We start from the raw sequence: 23266 nt of genomic DNA, 5'->3' as shown, positions 1-23266 counted from the left end.
ATTGGATTTTAAAGAAATATATCTTCATTGTTACACAGTAAGCAATGTAGAGATAGAGGTATGTAATTGAAATGTTACAGGTTCCTCCACCCTTCTTCCAAGACAGCTCTGTGAGATGGCCTAGGCAGTGGTTCTCAACCTTCCTAACGCTGTAACCTTTTACATTTCCTCATGTTGTGGTGACCCCCAACCACAAAATTATTTTCGTTGTTACTTCATAACTGTAATTTTCTACTATTATCAATCGTAATGTAAATATTTGTGTTTTCTGATGGTCTTAGGCGACCTCTGTGAAAGGGTTGTTTGACACCCCAAAAGGTCATGCCTACAGGTTGAGAAATGCTGGCCTATGCTACTGCTTTGGTGTATAGATGTCTAGACCTGTCACTGTCTAGTACTGTGGCCACCTTGTAAACATTCCCAGGTGAATATATTCCTACTTTTAGTTAAGAGTTGTTTGTTTGTTTGTTTGTTTGAGACAGGGTTTCTTGTCTAGCCCTGGCTGTCCTGGAGCTCACTTTGTAGACCAGGCTGGCCTCAAACTCAGAGATCTGCCTGCCTCTGCCTCCCTCCCAAGTGCTGGGATTAAAGGTGTGTGCCACCACTGCCTGGCTAGTTAAGAGTTTTAAAATGAAATTCCCACCATGCAGAGAAACTGCAGCTAGTGAATATACTGCTGGTGCCGGAAATGTCATACCCCAAGCTGGCATCCTTATCCTCCCACCCTCCCTGGCTCCCGTTGCCCGGTACTCCTCACATTCCTGACTCCTCTGGCAGACAGTCACAAGAGATCACCACATGTCTGCAGCTCCTCTGATGGACTTTCAGTTTCATGTTACCCTTTCAAATTTCAACTCTTCACCTCTTCAACAAGTCATGTGATGTTCCTTCACTTCTTTCTTTGACACCTGCAGTGTGTGTGTATCATAGCCCCAAGGCAAAGCCACACACCAAAGATAGACTGTCGGAACTTCCTGTGGTCTTCCACCATCTCTATACATCAGCAGAATGGTCCCCACAACAGACCCCAATGGTTCTGCCCTGGACATTTGCATGGATTCCTCTTGCTTTTCCCCAGACTGCATAACAAGCCCACTGACAGCTGCCCATAGTACAAAACGGGCCTCTTTGAGGACTCAGCTGCTGAAAATGCCTGGAATCAAAGATGATGTTGGCAGTAGATGATGGTGGCGGTTCTGTCCTCCAGAATGTGGCTGCCTTGGTCTCCAACCCACCTTAGAGCACGTGAGGAGTGAGGGGCTGATTGCCTTCAGTCCTCAGGGACTCTGCCCAGGGACTGTTTCGATCCCATCAAATAAAAGGAATTGAGCTATTTTTCCAAAGCCAAAAGCAGTCAGAGCAGCTGTCTGTAGAAGAGTCCTATCTCTGTTGAAGATTGAATTGGAGTTCCCACAGTGAGAAATGCCCCCTACCCCTGCAGGTCTGTTTACAAGACTTCTCACAGCCCCTCCTTATTTTTCTCTTAACAGAGCCATGTCTCAACTTACCCTACCAAACTTTGGGCAGCAATTCAGTGGATCATAAGCTTCTTAACACAGAAATAGACTTTTATCTGTTTATTTAAAAATGTTATTAGAAAACCCATTACAGGCTGGGGAAAAATGTGGATTTATGTATTTATTTTTATTTTCTCTTCCCCAAGATTAAAATGACCAGTTCATAGTAGGCTTGCTTCTAGCTAGACTTAAGGAGAATGGCAGGTTACTGTCTGGGATTGAGCAAACACTGGGCTCAAATTCTCACCTGGCTGTTCACTGGCAGTGGGACATTGGATAAGTCTCTTGATTTTGAGTGTGTTTTGGAGGAACTTCAAACACTAAGAGCTCTATGAATCTGAAATGCAAATTATTTTCATTAGGCACTGAAAATGACTCCATGGTCAGATGTCCTTGTCAGTCTTCTTAGATTTAAATATTAATCACCTAGGTTAATTTAAGTCATTCCAAGGCCATAAGTAAAAGTAACATGGGGTGAGGGTTTGAGCAGCAGGAATGCCTAATGAAAACAGAAGTGTGTGAAATTAAGTACTTCAGTGAGGGAAATTGGGCCTCCTGCTTCCAAGAGGCTAGGATACTGTATGATGTTTTATAGTAGCTGAGCCCCAGGTCTTTTCCCCCAGCATGTCAATCAGAAAAATGTTTAGAGCTCAGGGGCCTAAGGGGTAAAGGATGCTTAGTACTTGAGATGACTCCAGGCAAAGTTCCCATTACTCAAGAATGCCTGGAGCTCAGAGAACAAGGTCACCAATAATTAAGAAAGGTTCCTAGCAGAGAAGGAGGTTAGAGTATGCCAGGAAGCCTCAGAGGGAATCCGAATTTTGATACACCACAGCTTCTGGGTAACATCTGCAGTCTATGCTGAGGGGCTTGACAGAGGGAGGGAAGGGCACTGGCTCCCATTCTGGCCTCTGTGGTACTCAGAAGGGCTTCCCTTTCAGTGTGTCTTGAGATAGAAATATGTACATTTCTTAAGTAGTCAGAGGCTGCTTCTGCTGTAAGCCAGGGTCCCATGTTTAACCCATTTCCTTCCGTCAGTCTCTCACCATTGGGCCAGCACAGAGTGCTCTGTGAACTCACAGGAAGGAAATACACCCAGAAGCTCTCCACTCAGCCCTAGTATCCAATTCTGTCTCCATGTTAGGGGTTTATTTGCTTGGCAGGCAGAAGGATGGTATTAATAATTTCCTAAGACTTTGTCTGTGTCTCTTTATCCCCCTTTTTTCTGATTGCAGCAGCCAGCAATTGTTGAGTTCCTTCCAGGCACCCCGCCCTGGGCTCAGCATTACATCTACCAACTGACTCTTCCGAATATGCTGACTGACAGCAACTGTAATTATCTCTACTTTCAAGATGAAACTCATGCACAGAGTTGGCAAGCCAGGTGTCCAAAGGCAGACAAGCAGTCCAGGCTCTTTGCTGTCTACAGTGCCATCTCCACCATGCCCCTCAGTAGACACACGCTCAGACTGTTTGGTCAGAAGTCATCCGTTGAGCAGATGTGGTTCAGGCACCAATCTGGGGCTGAAACCACCAAGATAGTGATAGCCCTTTGCTACAGATATCCTTTTGCCACTTGGCAGTACAGCTGCTGTCATCACAGTTATACAGGGAGACACGGGAACAAGAGGGTCAGCATTATGCTCATGGGAGCAAGTAGAGTGCCTGTGTGCTGTGTATTTGTAGACTCAGTGAAAGGACGAATTCATGGAAGAGAGGCTACTAGGCTAAGGAACAAGAAATTAGCCAGGTTAGGGGGAAGCGTGTTCCAGGCGGTGGTCACTGGAAATGTGGAAGAGTAGGTCACTCTAGGGAACCGTAAGGTACACTCAAGTTCAAGGGTGACGAGAGTCCTTCAGAATCTAACAGACCCTCCTCCAGGTGTGTTGAAAAGGCGAGGGTTCACCCCAAGCCCATGGATAGTCTTTAAACATGATGAGCAGGGCAGTAACATGCTTTGGCCTGCTAGAAGAAACTGGCAAATCATCTGGGGTGTTATGTTTGGACTTCCAGGCTAAACATACAAAGGCTCCATTAAAAGAGTGAATTTGTTAAGAACCAGGATGAAGTCATGGAAACAGAATTGTACGTTTGCCCTCTCGACTAAACAGCTCCCAATCAGGAGCTCAGACTCAGCTGTGCCCTCAGAGTTTACAATCCTGGCAGGTTGCATTGAGAGAGCGGGTGTGAGACCGAAAGCCTGTGAGGAGAGTGCACGAAGGTGGACGGGACGGTTTCCTGACGTGCTGTCCCAGTCCTGTTCCTCTTTGCCGCATTTGCATGTATTTTACGCTGTCTTGATATTTGCAGCTCCTTCCCTCAATGGAGTTTTCAGCACTGCTTGCAAGTGTGGAAGAAAACGATACCAGGGCTGGAGAGATGGCTCGGTAGGTCAGAGCAGTTGGCCACCTGACAACCCCAGCTCAATCCCCAGAACCCACATGGTAGAAGGAGGGAAGTGACTCGTGCAAGCTGCTTCTGACCTTCACATGTGCGCATGCCTGCCTTGCCAGGAAAGAATGAATAAATAACTGTGATGGGAAAAAAAAAAAACAAAACAGACAACTAATGCCGGGTTTTTCTGAGACCAGGGAGAGAAAGTCTTCCACAAAAAGATTCCTAGATAAGAACCACGTATTAGGAGAGTGTTCCTAGTCTTCGTGGGTCTCTGGGACTTCATAGTTCCCTGAGAGCATCTCTAGAGACATGTTCTTTGGCTGATGATCTCCGAGTACTCCAGCACCCCAGAGTTGCTGCTTTAATGTGAAGCCATGCAGCAGCTGTTGGGTGTCCTCCAGGCTGGTCCATGCTCCACTCTCCAAAGACACTCATCCAGCAGCTCTGTAGACTGCAGGGTTTACCAGCAAGGTTGTCCTTCCTTCTCAGGTGTGTCCTCCATGTTGTGTTCTCCTGCGTGTTCACCTTTTCTCTGATGCTGCCTTCTTAGCCTCTATGGCTTGACTTCCCCCACAGGAACTTTCTTATATTTTGATGACAGCTTGGTAAAACATTTGCAGTGACAGAAGAATGCCTTTCTGATTTTGACTGTTCCACAGAACATGTTGCGGAAGAGGAATACTATGCCCAGTAGGAGAAGCATGGTGGAGAAGTAAGTTAGAGTATTGCTATGCCATGTGACCACTGAAGGAAATCGCTGAGGAAACCAGATCCCCCACTCCCATGGAGAGGATGAGTCAGCTGCATCTTGCAGAAATGTGAGTCGGAAAGGAGAGCATATGGTCAGTGCTCGGTGCTGGGGAGAAAGAGAGGGGGCTGGGAGGGAGAGGACTTGGGTTTCTGAGCAGGTTGATTATAAAGGCCTCATGTGAAAAAGACCTTTGAGAGTCTGGGGGTCCAAGTCAGTGGTAGACTGCTTGCCTAGTGTGTTGAGGCTCTGGGGTCAGTTCCCTGGATTCTTCTCACACAAAGACCTGAACAGAAACTTGAATATGTAAGAGCAAGAACCATGTAGATCCCTGCAGGAGGAACAGCCTGAGAAAGGGCTCAGAGGCAGGAACAGACAAGGAGAGCAGAGGGGCCGACAGTGAGCGAGGTGGAAGATGGTGGGAGACAAGAGAAGCTGGAGAGAGTGGGTGGCTCGCTGAGGGTGTCATAGGCTATTGTAACGGCACTAGCTGTCACTGAAGGAGATGGAAAGCTAGGAGAGTTTTGAGAAGAGCGACAAGACATGATTGGGGGTTAAATGGGTTCCTATCACTTCTGTGTTGAGCCACGGAAAGGGGAGGGCAGAAGCAGGGGGTCTGGACCCCCTTCACCTCTCAGTGGCTAAGACCTCCATATCTGAAAGGAGCAGACTGGGCTCCTTCAAGACCCAGAGTCCCTTTCACCTCATGGGCTGCCTCTGGTAAGGAGGGAGCGATAGCTTTATAGCCAGCTTGCCCAGCGTACTACAGTTACACATCTGGTGTGCCACTGGAGCACAGATTTGTGCATCTCTGTTGGCAGCTAGTTAAAGGCGTTCTTGGCTGTGACAGGGAACAGAAGTCCAAGGCCATCAGCAGGGGATAACGCACTTCATACTCTTCAATAGTTGAGCGGAGAGTGGCTTTGATGCAGGATCTCAAGGCATGTCAGCTCAAAGAACCTTCTTAGATGATGATCAGATCTTTCAAAGTCATTACTTTTGCAATAATTAAAGATCTCCAGAAGTTATTTAGGGCAAGATTACACTAGTAATATTTATTGTTGTTTTCCTAATACTTGGCTGCCTAAAACATAATAAAATGCTTAATATTTAGATGTAACTATTTAGAAAAAGTGATGAGGTAGAAAATACCGGCCAAGACCTTCAACACACTTCCACCACTGTTTAAACAGGCACACTGTTTACTCCATGCCCTCCACTTGACCTTGCCTCCTGTAATAACGAATAGAGTACCTCTGCCCCTAGTAAGGCCAAGCCCTGGACATGGACACTAGATTCCACTTCTTGTCATCTCCTTGGGAGCTTTGCTTCCAGATGGTCAGACTTGAGGACACAGCATTCCATACCCTGTCTGCAGCACTCCCTGGCCTCTTACGCTGGCTGGCTTGTTTCACTACTCTCTGGATTTTCCTTTTCCTTTGCTAGACAATGCTCAGCTTCCTAAATGTTAACATTGCTGTGACCTATGGCTTGATCTTTAGTTATCTGTCCACTTTCAAAATCAGAGTGATAGCATAATTTGCTTAAATATACTGATGTGCTCAAATTTGTTTCCAGCCCCCAGCTTCCCCTCCAAAGTTCAGATGCGCATATCCATTCACTACTTGACATTTTCTCTTAAGTGTCTGGTTTATTTCAAGATGGTATAAATCTTTGCCCTTTGGAAAAAAAATCTATAGTATATATCTCAAACTAGAGTCCGCATTCGCCTCTCTTCTTCCCTTCCAAAATGCTCTGCCCGGTCTTTCCCATCCTAGTGAATGGCTTTCTTTGATACCATTTTGCAAGCAATAACACTAGAAATTGTCCCTGACAGTTCTCCTTTCTCACATCTCACATGTAATTCAGTAGTAAATATTGATTTTACCTTCAAAGTGTGACCCTCTGCTACCTGTTCTCATGGACCATTCGGTGTGCGACTTTCTGTAGGAGCTTTGTAACCGGCACCCTGCTCTGCTGCTGTCCCACAGCCATCTATTAACACACCCCTCTTGGAAAAACTGAAGCCATGTAATGCCACTTCTGTTCAGACCTACAAAGGCTCCCCCATTGCCATTACCTCTCTTCTCCCCAAATGTGGAGATCTCAGAAATACTTGTTTGCAACATGTTCAATTTGCTATTGAGTCCAGGCTTTAGGGCACACAATCCCTTCAGTCCCAGAAGCTTTCAGCCTCCCACAGTGGGGGTACAGGGCTCTGTAGCTGCTCAGCTATTCAGTGGAATCTGAAGACCTGAAGGGAGAGAGGAGTCCACTTGCCTCTCCCTTAATGAAGATCGATTGCTAAGTAGATGTAGGGAGATAGAAAGGAAATGATTTCCTTTATTCTCTTATCCCGAGTCTCTCTGTTTCCCCAATCTTCTCCGCACTTCCCTCTCTCCCTCCCCCTTTTTCTACCTCAGACAGGTCTTCTTCTGTACTTAAGATGCCTTCAGATTGGTTATTCTCCTGCCTCAGCCTCCAAAGTTACAAAGATTACATGTATGTGCTACTGTGCCTGACCTCTTTAGCTTTTGATAAAATTTTTGGTTCTGTTCTAGAGAATGTGTCTTGATTTCTGTTCCCAGAAACTGAATAAAATGAAGAACCATCTGCAGACATCAGGAAGAGGCAGCAGCCCAGGAGTGTAGCCCTGAGTGAAGGGAGGCCAGTGGCATGGCCTGTATTCTTTCTAGAAGCCTACCTCCCATCTGTGGTGCTCAGAGTGTAGGCATAGGGTCACTGGCTGAAGAGGCAGAGGTGGTCACATGTCATGTGGCAGAGCTCCAGAGAGAAGGGTGCTGTGCAAACCCCAAAGCAAACAGGGTAGAGTCCGTGCCTGAGTTCTGAGCCACGAACACACGGAGTAGGATTCCACAAGAGACAGCCAGAGAGCTCACACAGGTGGGGAGACATTTGAGCTGTGACCACCCAGAACCGAAAGACTTTGTTGACACCTGAAGCCTACAATAAAGACCCCAGAAGTGAGTCTCCACAGCACAGAAATAAATAGTCCTATGGTAAAGTTCCTGAGATGCACTCCGAGAAAACCTGAGAAATGACTCCAGCTGATATGCAATAGTTTAATACCCCATCTGCATAAAGCCACTCTTTTGGAGGAAGATCACTGCTGTGGATTGACAGTCGCTTGACCCTGCCAAAGCTCAGGTTGAGGCTCGGTGCCCAGTGTGTCAGGGTTGGGAGGTTGGGCCCAGCAGCGGGTGTTGGGTCATGGGCGTGGGTTGATGTTTTCCTCACGTTAGTGGCTTCTTGCTCCCATGGAGGAATGGTGAAAGGGGGTCTCGTGAAGCGGGGCTCATGAAGAGGGTTCTCATGGGGTGAAGTTGCCTCCACTATCCTTCACGCACTTGGCTTTCCCACCCACACTAGGGTTCATGTCCAGTCCTGCCCGCTCCCCTTTTCCTTTGCCCTGTGTTATGTTGAAGCGAGGTCAGGGGTCATACAGTCACACACTTGACTTTTCCTCCTGCATAAGGGTTCATGTCCAGTCCTGCCTGCTCCCCCTTTTCCTTTGCCTTGTGTTATTTTGAAGCGAGGTCAGGGGTCATACAGTCACGCACTTGGCTTTTCCTCCCACATTCCACCATGAGGTCCTTGTCAGATGCAACTGCCTGTGTTAGGTGTCCCCCTCCACAACCAAGAGCCAGAGTAATCTCTTTGCTTTATGAATTATCCAGCTTTAGTTTTTCTGTTATAGCAACAGAAGTGGACTCAGGCAGCAAAACTCAGGTGTTCAACAACACACTATGTGAAGTACTATTGACCAACATTGATAAATGTCAATTTATAAGAGAAATAGCAGTCTGTGGAAATTACACAAAAGTGACAGTCAAGATTTAAAAGGTACCATAAATATATACAATGTATTTAAGGAGGGAAATGCAAACACATTGAGGAAGGAAATGGGTAGTATAAAGATATAAAAAGAATTGATAAATAGGAAAAGAATATAAATTCCATGAATTGAAACAAAAACAATTCATTGGCATTAAGATTCACAGACATGGTGAAGAAGTCAGTAATATGAAGCAGACAGGGCATGGGACTGGAAAGAAGAAAACAAGACTTCGCTGTTTTGCAGTACTCTACACAGCCCTGGTTGTCCTGCAACTCACTCTGTAGACCAGGCTGACCTTGAACTCACAGAGATCCTGCCTCTGCCTCCCAGTTCCTGGGATTAAGGCATGTGCCACCACCCCTGGCAACAATACAGATTTTTTACAGATGAAATTTTTGTGATCTCTGATCTTGCTTCATAGGGTGAAGAAAAAAGGAGAAGGGGCAAGATTGGCCATGAATCCCTAATTATTATAGGCACATGGGGTTCATCCTGTTCCTCTCTTGAGTTCTGTATTTTTAGTTAACTGTAATAAACATTTTGTAATTTCCCCCTTTAGTAAGAAAGGAGAGCCTTTATTCTGTATTCAACTTGGTCAGAAAGAGGGCACTATGAGAGACTCTTGTCTTCTCCAAAACCTAAGATGTGCAAATCCTAAAGACTCACTCTGCTTTGATGGCAGAGATGGGAATCAGACTGTGTAAGTCAGAGAGGCCTGATGGCTGGAGATGCATCTCTCCTAGTGCTCTGATGCTCGGACACCTGGGATGAGCCATAAGAGGCCTCAGGAGGAAGTCATAGCTCAGGAGACTTAGCGCATAGTGACTGCATTTGTTTAAAGGAAGGGATCTTGTACTCACTACAATCGGGTACAAGTAGGAAAGTGGGTTGAATACAAGATTTACACTGTAAACACTGGAAAACTGGAAAAGATTGTGAACTGTGAAAGGCCATAACCTAACCCAAACCAGGCTCCAGTGTCTCTTTCCTGAGTTAGGGTCAATGACTTGACTAAGCAATTCTTTGGCCACAGGTTTTCCCGTTGATCACATGACCCTGAGAGGCATGGTGTGCTGTCCTGACTGCTCCAGGTCAAAAGATCCTCTTTTGTGGACTATCTAGGGTCCATGTTTCCAGCTGGTCTCAGCTTGGGCACCCATGATGCTCTCTGGTAGTTCATTCATCTCTTGTAATCTTCTTAGGCTACGTGTCAGTACGGGGTATGTGTTGTATAATTGTTTTACCATCTGTTCATGATTTTGCTGTTTGATGGCACAGACACTTTGATCCTGAAAACTTTTTTGACTTAATACTTATAAACACAGTGACATTTATACAAATGTTAAATATTTGCCACCAAAGCAAAATCTGGGTGAATACCATTAAACCAATTTAATTAATTGATCAACTTTTGTTACTGCATAAATTTATTTTAGTTATTTTTAAACTTTTATTTCACTAGAAATATCCCCATTAAATTTGAATCTTTGAAATATAAAGCTTACAGTTTATTAAGGTTTTGCTTATTTATTATATTATTGATAATAGCTTTGGCAGGTTTTCATTTTTTTCCCCTGAGACATTTTTTCCTCCTATTGATCTATTTGCAATTTTCATTGTTAGAAAAAGAAATCAATAGCAATTTTCTACATTAAATTTTAGCCATTTCCAGTTTTGTTTTATTTTTCTTCTGAGCTCATCAATGGGGGACATTGGGAGCCATTTCCTAGGAAATTCTAGTGGCAAACCTTAGCAGCACAAAATATCACCACAGATAGGAATTTCACAACCTTTAGCATGTAATTTAAACAAATAACACGTGTCACTCTCTGTATTGGATAGTTTTTTTTCCATCTTGGCATAAGCTAGTGTCATCTGGGAAGAGGGAGCCTCAACTGGGAAAATGCCTTCATTGTACTGACTGTGGGTGAGTCTATGGACATTTTATTGATTAATGATTGATTTAGGAGGTCCCAGCCTACCATAGGCAGTGCTTCCTCTGGGTAGTTGGTCCTGCCTTATATGACAGAGCAAGCTGAGTAAGCTGAGAGAAGCAAACTAGTAAGCAGCACTCCTCCATTGCCTCTGCTTCAGTTCCTGCCTCCAGGTTCCTGCCCCCAGGTTCCTGCCTTCAGTTCCTGTGCTGACTTTCCTCAGTAGATTGTGACCTGGGATATGTAAGCCAAATAAACCCTTTCCTCCCCAAGTTGCCTTTAGTGAAGATTTTTTTTTCGAGACAGGGTTTCTCTGTGTAGTTTTGCGCCTTCCCTGGAACTCACTCTGTAGTTCAGGCTGGCCTCGAACTCTCAGAGACCCACCTGGCTCTGCCTCCCGAGTGCTGGGATTAAAGGCATGCTCCACCACTGCCCGGCCTTTAGTGAAGATTTTAATCATAGTGATAGAAACTAAGATACTGCCTGAATTTTAGGTAATATTTACTATACAAATTCTATATATTTGGATTTACACAACTTTCCCTTAAGCTATGAAATTTTGTTCTTCATAGAACAGGCTTGTCCTAAGACTTGTAGGGAACTAAATGATCAACATGTTTCCGAGGTAAAACCACCTTATAATCATAATCAATACACCTATATGGAAGAGTACCTAGTGGATACCCCCCTAAACATCTCCTTTCAAAACTGGAGTTTCTGTGGCCTCTCGTACACCATCTAGACTGTTGTGTTGGTCATTGCATCAGCCAAGAGTAAGCACAGCAGCAGGGGGGTCTAGAAGCCAGTGATGTCAGTCAGAGCAGGGGGCGAAAGAGTGGCTGGCTTACCTAAGACCCACTTCATGATGAGCATCTCCGTCCAGGAGAACTGTGTGGTTTTCACTCTGAAGATCTGTTTGGGGTAGTCTGTGAAGGTCTCATTGGGCAGAGTCTTAACCCCCTCAAAGCGGTCGGATGCATTCACAACTAACAGTCCCAAGAAGATTGTAAACGACACCGCATGAGCTACGAACTTCATGAAGGGGCTCCTCAGGGTTCGTCCTAGCTGGAGGCAAAGTGTGCACAGGACATGTTAAAATGGCAGCTCAGGTGGGCACAAGTTCTCTGTAACACATTGCTTTATTTCATAAAACCACAATTTAACCAGAGAATCTCCCATCTTGGACAGACATCAGAAGGAACATAGACATTTTCTCTTGTACTTACACGGGAGTGGCTATTTAACTAAATCTATGTACTGACTTTAAAGGGTTCTTTTCTATTGACAGCTCTCAGGGGGAGGGGCTATGGGAGTAGAACACACAGACACACATCAAGTCAAGTTACGAGTGTTGGCCTAGGTAACCTCAGCCTCATGGGTGTGACTTTACACTCTTCAAATCTGAGAACACAGTGCTAAACAGAACTACACTTAAAAGTGCATGTTGGGTTTTACCCATTTGCTTGGGCTTCAGACTTAAATGGTTCATTTTCCATCTTTCTTGTATCTTGGTAAATTTACTTAGAACCACCTGGTTCCCAGTATTACTTTAGCTGCACTTCCATGAAATTTGATGCACCTTGATATGTGTATTTTCACACTTTTCTTTTTGATTCATTTTCAACTCAGGGATTATTTGCTTTGCAGTCACATGGGACTTTTTTGCTTTACTTTCTTGCTTGAAAAAAATTGTAGGGCAAAGCAGTAGAGTCACCATTTTAAGGAAGCTGGAGCTCCACAGGGAGACCCTGTCTCAAAAAACATTTATAATTTTACAGTAGCGTGTTTGTAGAACACAGAATTTATGCTACTATCTTAAAACTCACTGGTTTCTCCTTGTGGCCTGTTAGCTGGTGTGATTATTTCCAGTGAGTCTAGAATGACCCAGAATCCTCCTCCCTGGGAAGCAAGTGTTAGTAGCATCTTCCCTTCATGATGTCACTCCAGCTAAACTTCATTGTGCCAATGAGATCACATACATCCCTGCTAGGTCTCCTTCGTCACTCTTACCAAGTTTGACCTTTCCCCCAGACATACTGAAAAGAAGGGGACCTTTTCGGCTGCCCAGCTCCTCCAGGGTGGATTCAGTTATAACCAGTGGCTTTCACACATTACCTCATTTAGGAGTCCTGGAGTGAAGTGTCACCTGGGAGACTGAGTATTGGCCTGACAATGTCCACCACAGGGTCTCTAAGGTAAGATTCCCCAATTACAGCTGTGTTCAGCATAATGTCTGTATGTCAGCTGGCTTGATGATGTTCTTCTAATGTCTTTCAGTTTGTAACCACCCCTTGTTCTAGTCGTCAGTACAACATAGAGCACATTGATTGGAATTTTACACACAGCTGGTTTTTATCTTTTTAAAACATTCATGACTGAGGTTCAGACATTTAGGAGTCCCTAATCATGTAGAAAGTCACTAGTGCTCACATATATATTTCCATAAGACACACTAGGAACAACTTCAGAGGTGTAAAGAGATGTTCGTCTGACAATCATAGGCCCACAAACACCTTACATATAACATTTCTATACTTTAATGCTTTAAGTTTATCTATGTATATGTGTCTGCATTTATTGAGTTTATGGTATTTTTGACAATAGGCAAATATGCTAATTTGATAATGCAGAATAGAAGGATAAACGAAGTATCTCACATGAATTCAATAGAATCAAGATATATCTGAATTAAGCCATGTTGCATTTTGATTTGTTACACATCAGGTATCAATTTGAATTTTTCAACATTTTAGTGTATTGCCATCTTGGAGACTCATTTTCCAACCTTATGACCTTGGGCATTTTTCTGTATCCAAGGGACATCCTTGAGTAGCCATCACATTGTGTCTTGTTACTGTCTGAGTTTTCATAAGCAACAAGGGAAGCTGATGACTTCTGGCAGAGGAGGTGTTGAGGAGCAGACAGGGGCTATGAGATCCATCTCTCCCGGAAAGTCCATCAAAGAAAGATGGAGACACTTTGAGAAAGACACAGCTCTTAAAAGATCACTGGCCAGTGCCCCTGTGGGCTCTACATGGGGTCTCCCACTGATGAGCCATGTGATAACATGATGGGGTAGAACCATTTCCATCTCCCCCGCCCAGGCGAGGTACCGACTCTCACTATGTGTGTGACTAGACCCAAGGTGGCTGTAGAGTTCTTGGAGTCCCTGCTGCAGCAAATTTATGTTATTTTTGTTACCTCTTTCAGGGTATTATCTTCTAGCAGAAGATGAGCCTGTAAAAATGATTATGTATACTGCAAAATGCAACAAAAAACTCTGACAGTGCCTTGCCCTGATTTGGAAGGCTGCCCTGGTCTCAATTTTCACTTGATGTAGTCAATAGGGAGGGAAGTCGAGCCTAGGAATTGATGGGTCTTCTGAAATTGAAAGCATCCCATGGGCACACCACTGGCAGATGAGACCCAGTCATCTCAGTGGTTCTTCCTCCTCTTCCTCCTCTTCTTCACCTTCTCCCTCCTCCCCCTCTCCTTTCTCTTCTTCTTCATCCTCTCCCTCCCCTCCTTTCTCTACTTCCTCATCCTCTCCCTCCTCTTTTTCCTTTTCCTGCTTCTTTCTCGCCCTCAGCTCTCTCCTTTTTGAGACAGGCTAGCCTCAACCTCATGGCAGTCTTCTGCCTCAAGTACTGGGATTATAAGGGTAGGCCACTGCACTCAGCTCCTCAACTCTTTTGTGTGTGTGTGTGTGTGTGTGTGTGCGCGCGCGCGTGCGCGCGCGCGTGCGCGCTTGCTTGCTTGCTTGCTTGCTTGAAATTTCCTGTTTTACCCACAACAATAATTTCTGAAGCAAATTACCTTGGGGAGGAACTTTTTACCTCAAGCTTACTTGATGAGCCAAGAAAAGGCAAAAGACCACTCAATAAAATCTCCCAGCTCTGGAATTGTTAGAGCCGAGTTAAGGTTACAGCTCTAGGTTTAAAGCTGCTGCCGATGCTTTGGGAGGTGTGGGCCCCTCTGCCTGCAGTGCCCAGCCTATGAGTCTGGAAATGTGCTGGAGCAGCTCAGTCAATGCTTCGGTCTTGTGAATGGAACACAGTGGTTGCTGTGAGCCTATGCTGGTATTTGGGAGGATGAGGCAGGATGATCAGGAATTTGAGAGCATTCTGAGTTTCACAGGTAGTTCCAGGTAAACCCTGGGAGGAGATGGCTGTCTTAAAGACAAAAATCTGGGCAACTTACAACCAACTGTATCTCCAGCTCCAGGGGAAACAATACCTTCTTCTGGTTTATGGGTACCTGCACCCACATGGCATCTGCTCACATGGACATACACATGAACACATTTAAAAGCAGTTTAAAAGCAACAAAATCCAAAAATAAAAATCTAGGCCACAGGTATCTTCCTTTTACGATAGTGGATTCGTTTTAGAGTCTGAAATTGGGGCATTCTCATATTACAGTGTGAGACCACACTCGGTTTAGGAACTGAAGAAAATACTAGGTGGTGGTGGCTTTTTACAAGGTAGGGTTTCTAATGAGGGGAAAGGGATCAGGCAGTGTTTGGCCTGTGGTAGGTTGATTTCTCTTTTCTTTTTTTTTAAAATTATTTTTTATTTTTTATTTTTTTAAGATTTATTTATTATGTATACAGTGTTCTGTCTGCATGTATGCCTGCAGGCCAGAAGAGGGCACCAGATCTCATTATAGATGGTTGTGAGCCACCATGTGGTTGCTAGGAATTGAACTCAAGACCTCTGGAAGAACAGCCAGTGTTCTTAACCTCTGAGCCATCTCTCCAGCCCCTGATTTCTCTTTTCTAGAAAATCTTGTCAGCTCTAAATATCTGAATCAAGCCTATTTCAAGTTTAGCCAGCAACTAAGATGTGTACAGTAGGCACCAAGGGTTGGCACATGGTTGCCACTGAAATCCACCTGTGGTTGAGGCAAGTGGTGACTGATATAACAGCCATGAAACAACACCTCACCTGTAGGGAGTTCTTGATCTAGGGTACTGGGGGTCAGCGATTCCCCTAGTGGGAAACCTAAGAAACTTGATTGACTCATTTAGAAAAATGTCTTTAGACTTATTTATTTTATGCACATAAGTTTTTGCCTGTGTGTATGTCTGTCATCATGGGTGTCTGGTGCTCTCAGAGGTCAGAAGAGAGTGTTGGATGCCCTGGAAGTTGAGCTGCCATGTGGTTGCTGGTCACTGAACCCTAGTCTTCTACAACAGCACCGAGTGTTCACACCACTACATCATCTTGAGTGCTTTGGCCGAGTCTCGATGAGTTTGTATGCAGAGGTTCATGAAGGACCCACATGGGATCTTTGTGTATGCCGTGAGCCTGTTTGGAGTGCTGGCTGTGTGGACACTACAGGGGGTAGAGACAAAAGAGCCCTCAAGAGTTGGTCTACTCATTTCCGAGTGGGGCTACTGATTTCCGAGTGGGGAGGCACAGGATAAAAATGATGATAAAATCTATATAAGAACTGACAGTTCAGGGTTCAGACTGTGTCTGCAGTGGAGTGACTAGCCTTTGGCATGTCCCAGTCCTGTCCCAGCAGGGTGCCTGCAGCTGAACTACCCTCAGGACTTGGTGGCAGAAGTATAGGCAGGGGAAGAGGAAAATCAGTCAGTTGACACAAATGTTCCCTCCGTTGCTGTGACCAGAGAATTGCAATGTGCTTTTCTGTAGTGGAGGGTTGCTTTGTGGTAGAGACAGATGTGAGGGAGATGAGACCTTTGGAGTCCCTGTTCTCTTCTGGTTGGCACCTGGATGTGTGGACTGGGGACTCCTGTTCTAACCACAAAGTTGGTCTAGCAAAGCCCAGATCCTTCAAAGCTGCTGATTCAACCACCCTGTCCTCACTAGATGCTTGTTTGGGGTGAGGGAGGGGAGTGCCTACAAACACTTGGGTAATCTTCCAAACAGAAGATACACCACAGGAAGGATTGATAGACTGCACACTGCAAAGACATCAGGTTGGATTCTGGAGTTGTTTACAGTTTCCGCTGTCTGATTTCTGGGACTACTTTTGGCAATTACTGAGCAATGACAGTTAATGGATGATGGAGGAAATAGCATTCCTTCACCTGGCCTTGTGCAGCCCCTTGACATTGCCATGATGCTGACTTCTTGATTCCACCTGCTGCTGATAAGACGCTGCCTGAGATTTTAACAGGTATGCAACCTAGCTTAGGACTCACAAAGGATGGAAAGCTGGTTAATCAGCAATGAAGGCCCTTTGCACAGGAGCCCTTGCTAAGAGGATACAGATGTCAAGAAATGATTTAACTCAATGCCACCATTTTTAAGAACCCACTGGCTTCACACTGGCCTTCCTGGCCATACCCATGTTGGTGATGACAGTGAGTAATGATGAACAAAATCTCTATTATTTTTTCTTGATCCTGGAATGCCTGACCCTTGCCACGTCTACGCTGGCTTTCACCTGTACACACCTATCACTTGCTAATGCTCTTCAGATGACAAATTAATGAGCTGAACTCCTATTGATTTGCCTGGCTGTAGTCTCTGTTTAACTCTCTTTCTTAGGGACCCCCAAACTTAAAATAGAATAGTAGAAAAGTCAGTTTTAGGAGTTCAATAGGGAATTAATAGTGAGTTCATCTCAGAAGGCTAATCGGATAACCTCAGTGTTGGTAGTCATTGTCCCTAAATTAGGACATCAGCTGCTAGGAAGAAAAGGCACCATTAGGTTGGGAACAGAACCTCCTAACAGTCACTAGAAGTGGATGGACATGAGCCAGTTAATGAAGTTTGGCAGTGACATTTTACAAGTCCATCTATAAATGAATATGGTGGTCTAATATCTTATCTGGGCACATGATAATGTCATTGGAACATGGAATCCCTGGAATGGCATTGCGTTTCCATGAGACTACAGAAATAGCTAGCTATCAAGGCAGTGACCTCACTGGAAGATCAGCCTATTAGATTCCTCCCAGTGCCCTCCTTCTAAGAGGACACTGTATTCTGCACACCAGGAGCCCTTAGAACAGGCTGGTTTTGTCACAGCCAAGATTTGACCTCTCTGTAATTCCCAGCAACATCTCTGCCTATCTTGAAAAGATTTTCTTCTAAGTGATAGAAGGAAAGACTAAAAATATCTTGACTCTTTTTATCTGTCCCTTAGCTGCCTCAAAGCAAGCTTGACAAGCGCTTTAATGAGGGACTCTTTCCTTGTAATGAGTGATGCCACTGAGAGCCATCCCTTGTAACAGCCTCAGGCCTGTCAGTCACTTGTTCACTGTCCCCCCATCAGTCACCTGTTCACTGTCCACCCCCATCAGTCACCTGTTCACTGTCCACCCCCATCAGTCACCTGTTCACTGTCCACCCCCATCAGTCACCTGTTCACTGTCCCCATCAGTCACCTGTTCACTGTCCCCATCAGTCACCTGTTCACTGTCCATCCCCATCAGTCACCTGTTCACTGTCCCCATCAGTCACCTGTTCACTGTCCCCATCAGTCACCTGTTCACTGTCCCCATCAGTCACCTGTTCACTGTCCCCATCAGTCACCTGTTCACTGTCCCCATCAGTCACCTGTTCACTGTCCACCCCCATCAGTCACCTGTTCACTGTCCCCATCAGTCACCTGTTCACTGTCCACCCCCATCAGTCACCTGTTCACTGTCCCCATCAGTCACTTGTTCACTGTCCCCATCAGTCACCTGTTCACTGTCCCCCTTCCAAGTCATGCTTAGACTTGGAGTCTAATAAATGTGCTGAAGGGACAGTGGCTTGATAATCAGCTTATGTTTATTTATTTATGCTTTTTTTTTAGTCTCACTGAAAAACTTTGGAGTGCCAATGTCGATCAAATTTTTGAAAAGCGGAAAGGAAGCCCCAGTCAAGTGCTAAATCTTACTGCAATAATTTCCTCTGTAGTGTTCCAGAAGGCTACTGTAGGTCTGACCTCTATGTCCATGGGTGTGTTAGCTTTCTGGGTTCCTTGGGCCTGGAAATCCCAGAATGCCCTCTCCATATATACACCCTTTTTGGGGCGGGGTTGAGGACATATGTGCTATTTGCTGAGTCTTCTCAGACAGACCAGAGTTTAAGAAGAATTAGCATCTTTCCCAAGGCACAGGGCAGACAGAGGTACAGCCATTTGCTGGTGTTGGCTAGACCTAGGCTCCTGGAAGCTGTCACCATCAGTTTTATTGGAGTGGAGGGAGCTGATAGCAGCTCCTCCATCATGTTAGTCTAATGACTGAACTCTCATGAGTGTGCTTTGAGACCCAAGAGAGTAATGGCAGATGTCCCTGACCACACAGGTGTTGTGTGTGTGTGTGTGTGTGTGTGTGTGTGTGTGTGTGTGTGTGTGTGTGTGTGTGTTTGTGTATGTTTCAATCCATTACAGACTCCTTGGTTGCAGCCTCGAGACGCAGCATGAAGACATGTGCCCGAATCCTATGGCCCACAGCAGTCCAGCTCCAGTCTGCTTACTTTCTTTGCACTCTCTGACATTTCAAGCTCATTTTTAAAAAGGACAGAAAACAAAACAAAATAAAACCTGACCTTGCTTACATACGTCTCATTTGGAGAATTTTGACTTAGAAGTCCGTGACTCGAGACTGCCATGGAAACAACAGAGCTCTCAACAGATGCCAAGGCTATAGATGCAGCAAGCACAGCCAGTCTTGGAGTTCTCTTGCCACGGGAGGAGCTTGCCCCTCTCTGGGACTGCTTGCCTCCACTGAGGCACTAAGTTCTTTCATGGCTGCTTTGGTGGCTGTGGCAGCAGGTCTGGACTCATCATTCTGATCTGAGTGTCCCACTAGTGGACTTGACAGGAGGTTCAACTCAGTGGCAAGACTACATTAACCACATTAGCTGATCAAGTTGTCTGTGAAGCCAGTCTCCCTGAAGGCATGTTCTTCTCCACTGAGTGTTGGTCACCTAAGCTCAATTCCTTTCAAAATATGTCACTAGATAAATGTAGTTTGAGAGCCTTTAAGACAATCTTAAACCCATGCATGGGACATGTTTCAAGACTTCTTAATGGTTTGGTCTTTTGGGAGCTGAGGTATGGGTGCTTTCTGGTCCTCATGTCTGGGCCATGCGGTAGGTGGAGCCCACAGCAGCGCAGGTGTCAGAGTGCCTATAGGGTCCATTCCTCCTGTCACTCCTGCCTTTCCCATATTCCTCCGTGGGCGAAAATTCAGTCCCATACTGTCTGGATGCTTCTTCTTTTCCCCCTGTTTCTTCTTGTGGTCTATTTAATTGGCCATGTGGACCAGAACCTCTTGATGGAGGCTGGAAGGATGTTGCAGCGAGTCTGCAGGGCCTGGTGTGAGCTGTGCTCAACTCTCAGCTGTTCGGGGTTTCCTGTTTCTGAACTGCTTCCTTAAGCACACATGTTCTAATGTAACCAGGGAGTAAAATGGACAATCCCAGCAAGAACACATAACAAAGGGAGGGAGAGCTCAGGGAGCAAGAGCTGTTTCCACCCCACGATGATAGTTAGTCACTGTGAGCTGGAGGCCATGCTCAGCCACTGCAGTGTGTAGAGGAAAGGTATGTTTACTTGCTATCCCGCTATTTCTTTATTCGGAGATGCCTTACATGTTTAAGATACCCCATCTCACCACTCTCCTTTCTCTTTAAACACTGATAAAGACAGATCTTGAGATTTTTCTCTTTTTGTGGATCTTCTATTTGGGCTTGGTATATCAGGGCTTCTCTCCCTCCCTTCCCCCATCCTTCCTTCCCTCTCTTCCTTCTTTTTTTTATCCTTCTTTGTGGTGCTGGGCTCAAACCCAGGGCCTTGCGTGTGCTAGGCAAGTGTTTCACCCAGCTCCAGCTCCAATGGAATCCTTGAATAACCCAGGAGAAGTTCTTCTGCTGACTGGAAGGAAGCGCTAAGAAAAGAGAGGAAATAATGCAAATGACATGCACCTCGAGCAGTTTGTACCTTGCTGCACGGAGCAATCCAATAGGCTATGGCGAGAAAAGGGAGGCCTATGGAGACTCCAAAGACAGCCAGGAATTTCACAGCGATAGACTGTTGACGTAAGCCTGAGAGATTTTCATACCACATGGTAAGCAATTGCTGCTGACAGTTAGGGTGAGCAACGAACTGTAAAAACAAAACAAAACAAAAACAAAATGCAAACAGGAAAATGGCGTCATAGCACTTGAACAGTACACAACCCAGGAGGAACAGTGGAGCCAGGGAAGCTGTGGCAAGCACCGGAGGGAGGGAGTGAGAATAGGCAGGACTTCTGACCTGGGCATGCCGAGGCTGAGGCCAAGGCCTCCTCAGAGAGGCTGAATTGTTGCTTCAAACAGGGGCCTGGAGAAGTCTCAGACTTAGGAAAGGGCAGCTTTGGGGTAAATGCTTGTCTCCAATCCAGGCTGCTCATCTGATCAGAGAGACTTATTTCTGCATAGAGCTCATCAATAAACTACACAGTGAAGTCACTAATAGGTTTGGGAGTAAGAATTTCCGGTTTGAATTGCATCTTATCGTTTGTTAGCTAGGTGCCCCTGGACAGGCTACTTAACCTTAATATTCTCACAGACAAAGCAGGGCTTATCATACCATCTGGGGGATTAAGTTAGGGATTATGTTTCCTGTGTAGCTGAGGAAAATGCTTACAGCGTCTCCAGAAACCTTGGGAGAACTCTACAGTGCTTCCTCACTGATCCCGTGTTGGGCGAGGGCCTGTGGTGTGCTTTTGTGCTGGAACATTGACACAGTGTGCCTCCATGTAGGACCTTCCTTTGGGGACATCAGCCACCTCTCTCAACATGATCTCCTTCTTCTGGAACTGTTGGTTCTAGTGGCTAAGTTACAAATGAACCCCTAGCGGCCATTTTATCCCCACTTGGCGCAGTTATGGACCAGGGCTCAGGAAGTTTGTCTCTCAGGTATTTGGGGCTCTGCTGAGAGGCAGTGGTGTGCTTAGCAGGCAGTTCCTCTTAACTGGAGTTACATGGACAGCTCTTTTACCTTGTAAACTCATTCTCCAAATAAGCCAGTTAAGAGGAGAAAGATGTGAAAAGGAGTGAAGATGTGCAGAAAGGGCCATGATGATGTATGTCCCTGTCTGGGGCTCTCCTGGACTATCCTTAGGTGTCTCTGTAGACAAAATCTTCCTTATTCTGCTTGATCTAGCACATTCACTTGAGTTGCTGTAACCAAAATTATCCTTTTTCTGTGGACAGTTGTTGCTACCTGGCCATCTATTTAACTGATCCTGGATCCTGGCCAGAGTAACTGATAGTAAGCAATATTTAAGCTAATAATTATTGTGGGAATAAAGTTTAAATCTGAGAAAAGTTGATGTACTTGTTAATTTTCTCCATGGCAGACAGAAGGCATTTTTTTTGCTTCTGGCAGGCCTGTCCTTTGGCCCCCTGAGGATTCCCATGAGCTAGAGAAGACAGACCGTTTACAAGCCTTCCTGCGGCTCAGCCCGAGCATGAGGTGCCCATTTTCCTCTCATTGGCCTCACTGGGTATTGAGGGATCATGCACAATGACTCTGAGAAATGCAAAGCATTCCCTCTTCATTATAAGAACAATATAAATAGAGCTTTTGAAAGTTCTCAGTGCAGATGGCAGCATGCACATGTCTCTATCTTTGGGAACTTACAGTATCAACAGACTACCTGTGAGGATACTGGCAGTGGTTGTTTGACCCCCATGATACTGCTACCTGAGTGTTAGATGCAGCGTGGCTTGTAGATTTACAGCAGCCATTGTGGTCTTTCCCTCCAAAAAGTTCTCCTTGATTGAGGGAGGAACCCTGAGCCAGCATGTGCTCTCATACCCTGACCCCTTTCCTCCCAGCAAAGTGCAACTAGTGACAGGAAATCGTGTAGATGTTACTGGAATTCTCTGGGTCTAGTCCTAACGTGGATCTAGAGTGGAATGCTGTGTGAACACAGGGGAAGTCATTTTCAGCTCAGCCTTGGCTGGGTGCTGAAATGGTCCTGCTCTGGAGACTCAGTCCGAACAGAAAGTGGGACTTTGGCCGATGAGAGACTAGAGGAGGACCACTTGACTCCCCTATGGCTCTCTCTTACACTGTTGCTCCCCTGGAAGGCTCTCACTATGGTTACATGAGCTTCTCTGCAGGGAGAGCCTACTTCATAGTTTCTGTGATTGGGCAGCAAGGTTTTGAGAGAATAAGTGGGAACCATCTATCCCCATGTTCCCTTGCTCACCCAAGAGGAAGACAGTGGTCTCAACTAAAAGAAGGGGGGCTCTTCTGAGACTCTGCCCTGACCACAGGGCAGATTTTCTGATTTTCACAGGCACATTTATTTTCCCACAGTAAAACAACCTAGCTTCCAATTTTGTGTTTATCTGTAGATAGACTTTATAATCCGCTCCCAGTAAGCTGACAGTAGCTAATAGCTGAAGCCGAATTGCTGTCTGCCTGTCCATGGGCACTTTTCTACATTTGTAGCAGTCCTCAGAAGATAACTCAGTGACAGATAGTTCAGTGTGGGTTAAAGGATTTTCCTCTGTTATTCTAAAGCCCAGAAAAATAACATCCTTGATCCAAGGAGGGTAAGAGTAAGAAATGAAGTCTACCACCAGGACACAAAGAGAACCATATCGAGGGCACACAATCAAGGGACAGAGGCAGGAAGAAGAGCTTCCGAAGCGAGCCCAGAGAGGAGCCATGGAAGAAAAGCTCAGGACTAGACCAGGACGGAACTCAGAAAATTGGTGTTGTCTTGGGCTCGTTTCTTTGTTATCTAGCTCACAGAGGATGGAATGATCAAAAGGTGCAGATCCTAAGAGCTTTGACCGCGCCGTTCCTGCCCCCAGCCACTCTGGCCTAGAGCATGGCTTGCTTT

General features: G+C 45.5%; 1 protein-coding gene across 1 annotated transcript in view; it reads right to left on the bottom strand.

The window, feature by feature from the left end:
• The window catches only part of Trpc7 (transient receptor potential cation channel subfamily C member 7), a 133782-nt gene that overhangs the window by 40856 nt on the left and 69660 nt on the right, over positions 1 to 23266 (bottom strand). The window contains 2 exon segments of the mRNA XM_052727609.1: positions 11304 to 11520; positions 20365 to 20529. Of these exon segments, the coding sequence (XP_052583569.1) occupies positions 11304 to 11520; positions 20365 to 20529 (382 nt within the window).

Source organism: Peromyscus californicus, unplaced genomic scaffold, assembly GCF_007827085.1.
Source record: "Peromyscus californicus insignis strain IS unplaced genomic scaffold, ASM782708v3 Scaffold_8__1_contigs__length_139910024, whole genome shotgun sequence".
NCBI classification, from domain to species: Eukaryota; Metazoa; Chordata; class Mammalia; order Rodentia; family Cricetidae; genus Peromyscus; species Peromyscus californicus.
Note: the sequence above shows the minus strand (reverse complement) of the source record. Positions and strands in the feature narration are given on the sequence as shown.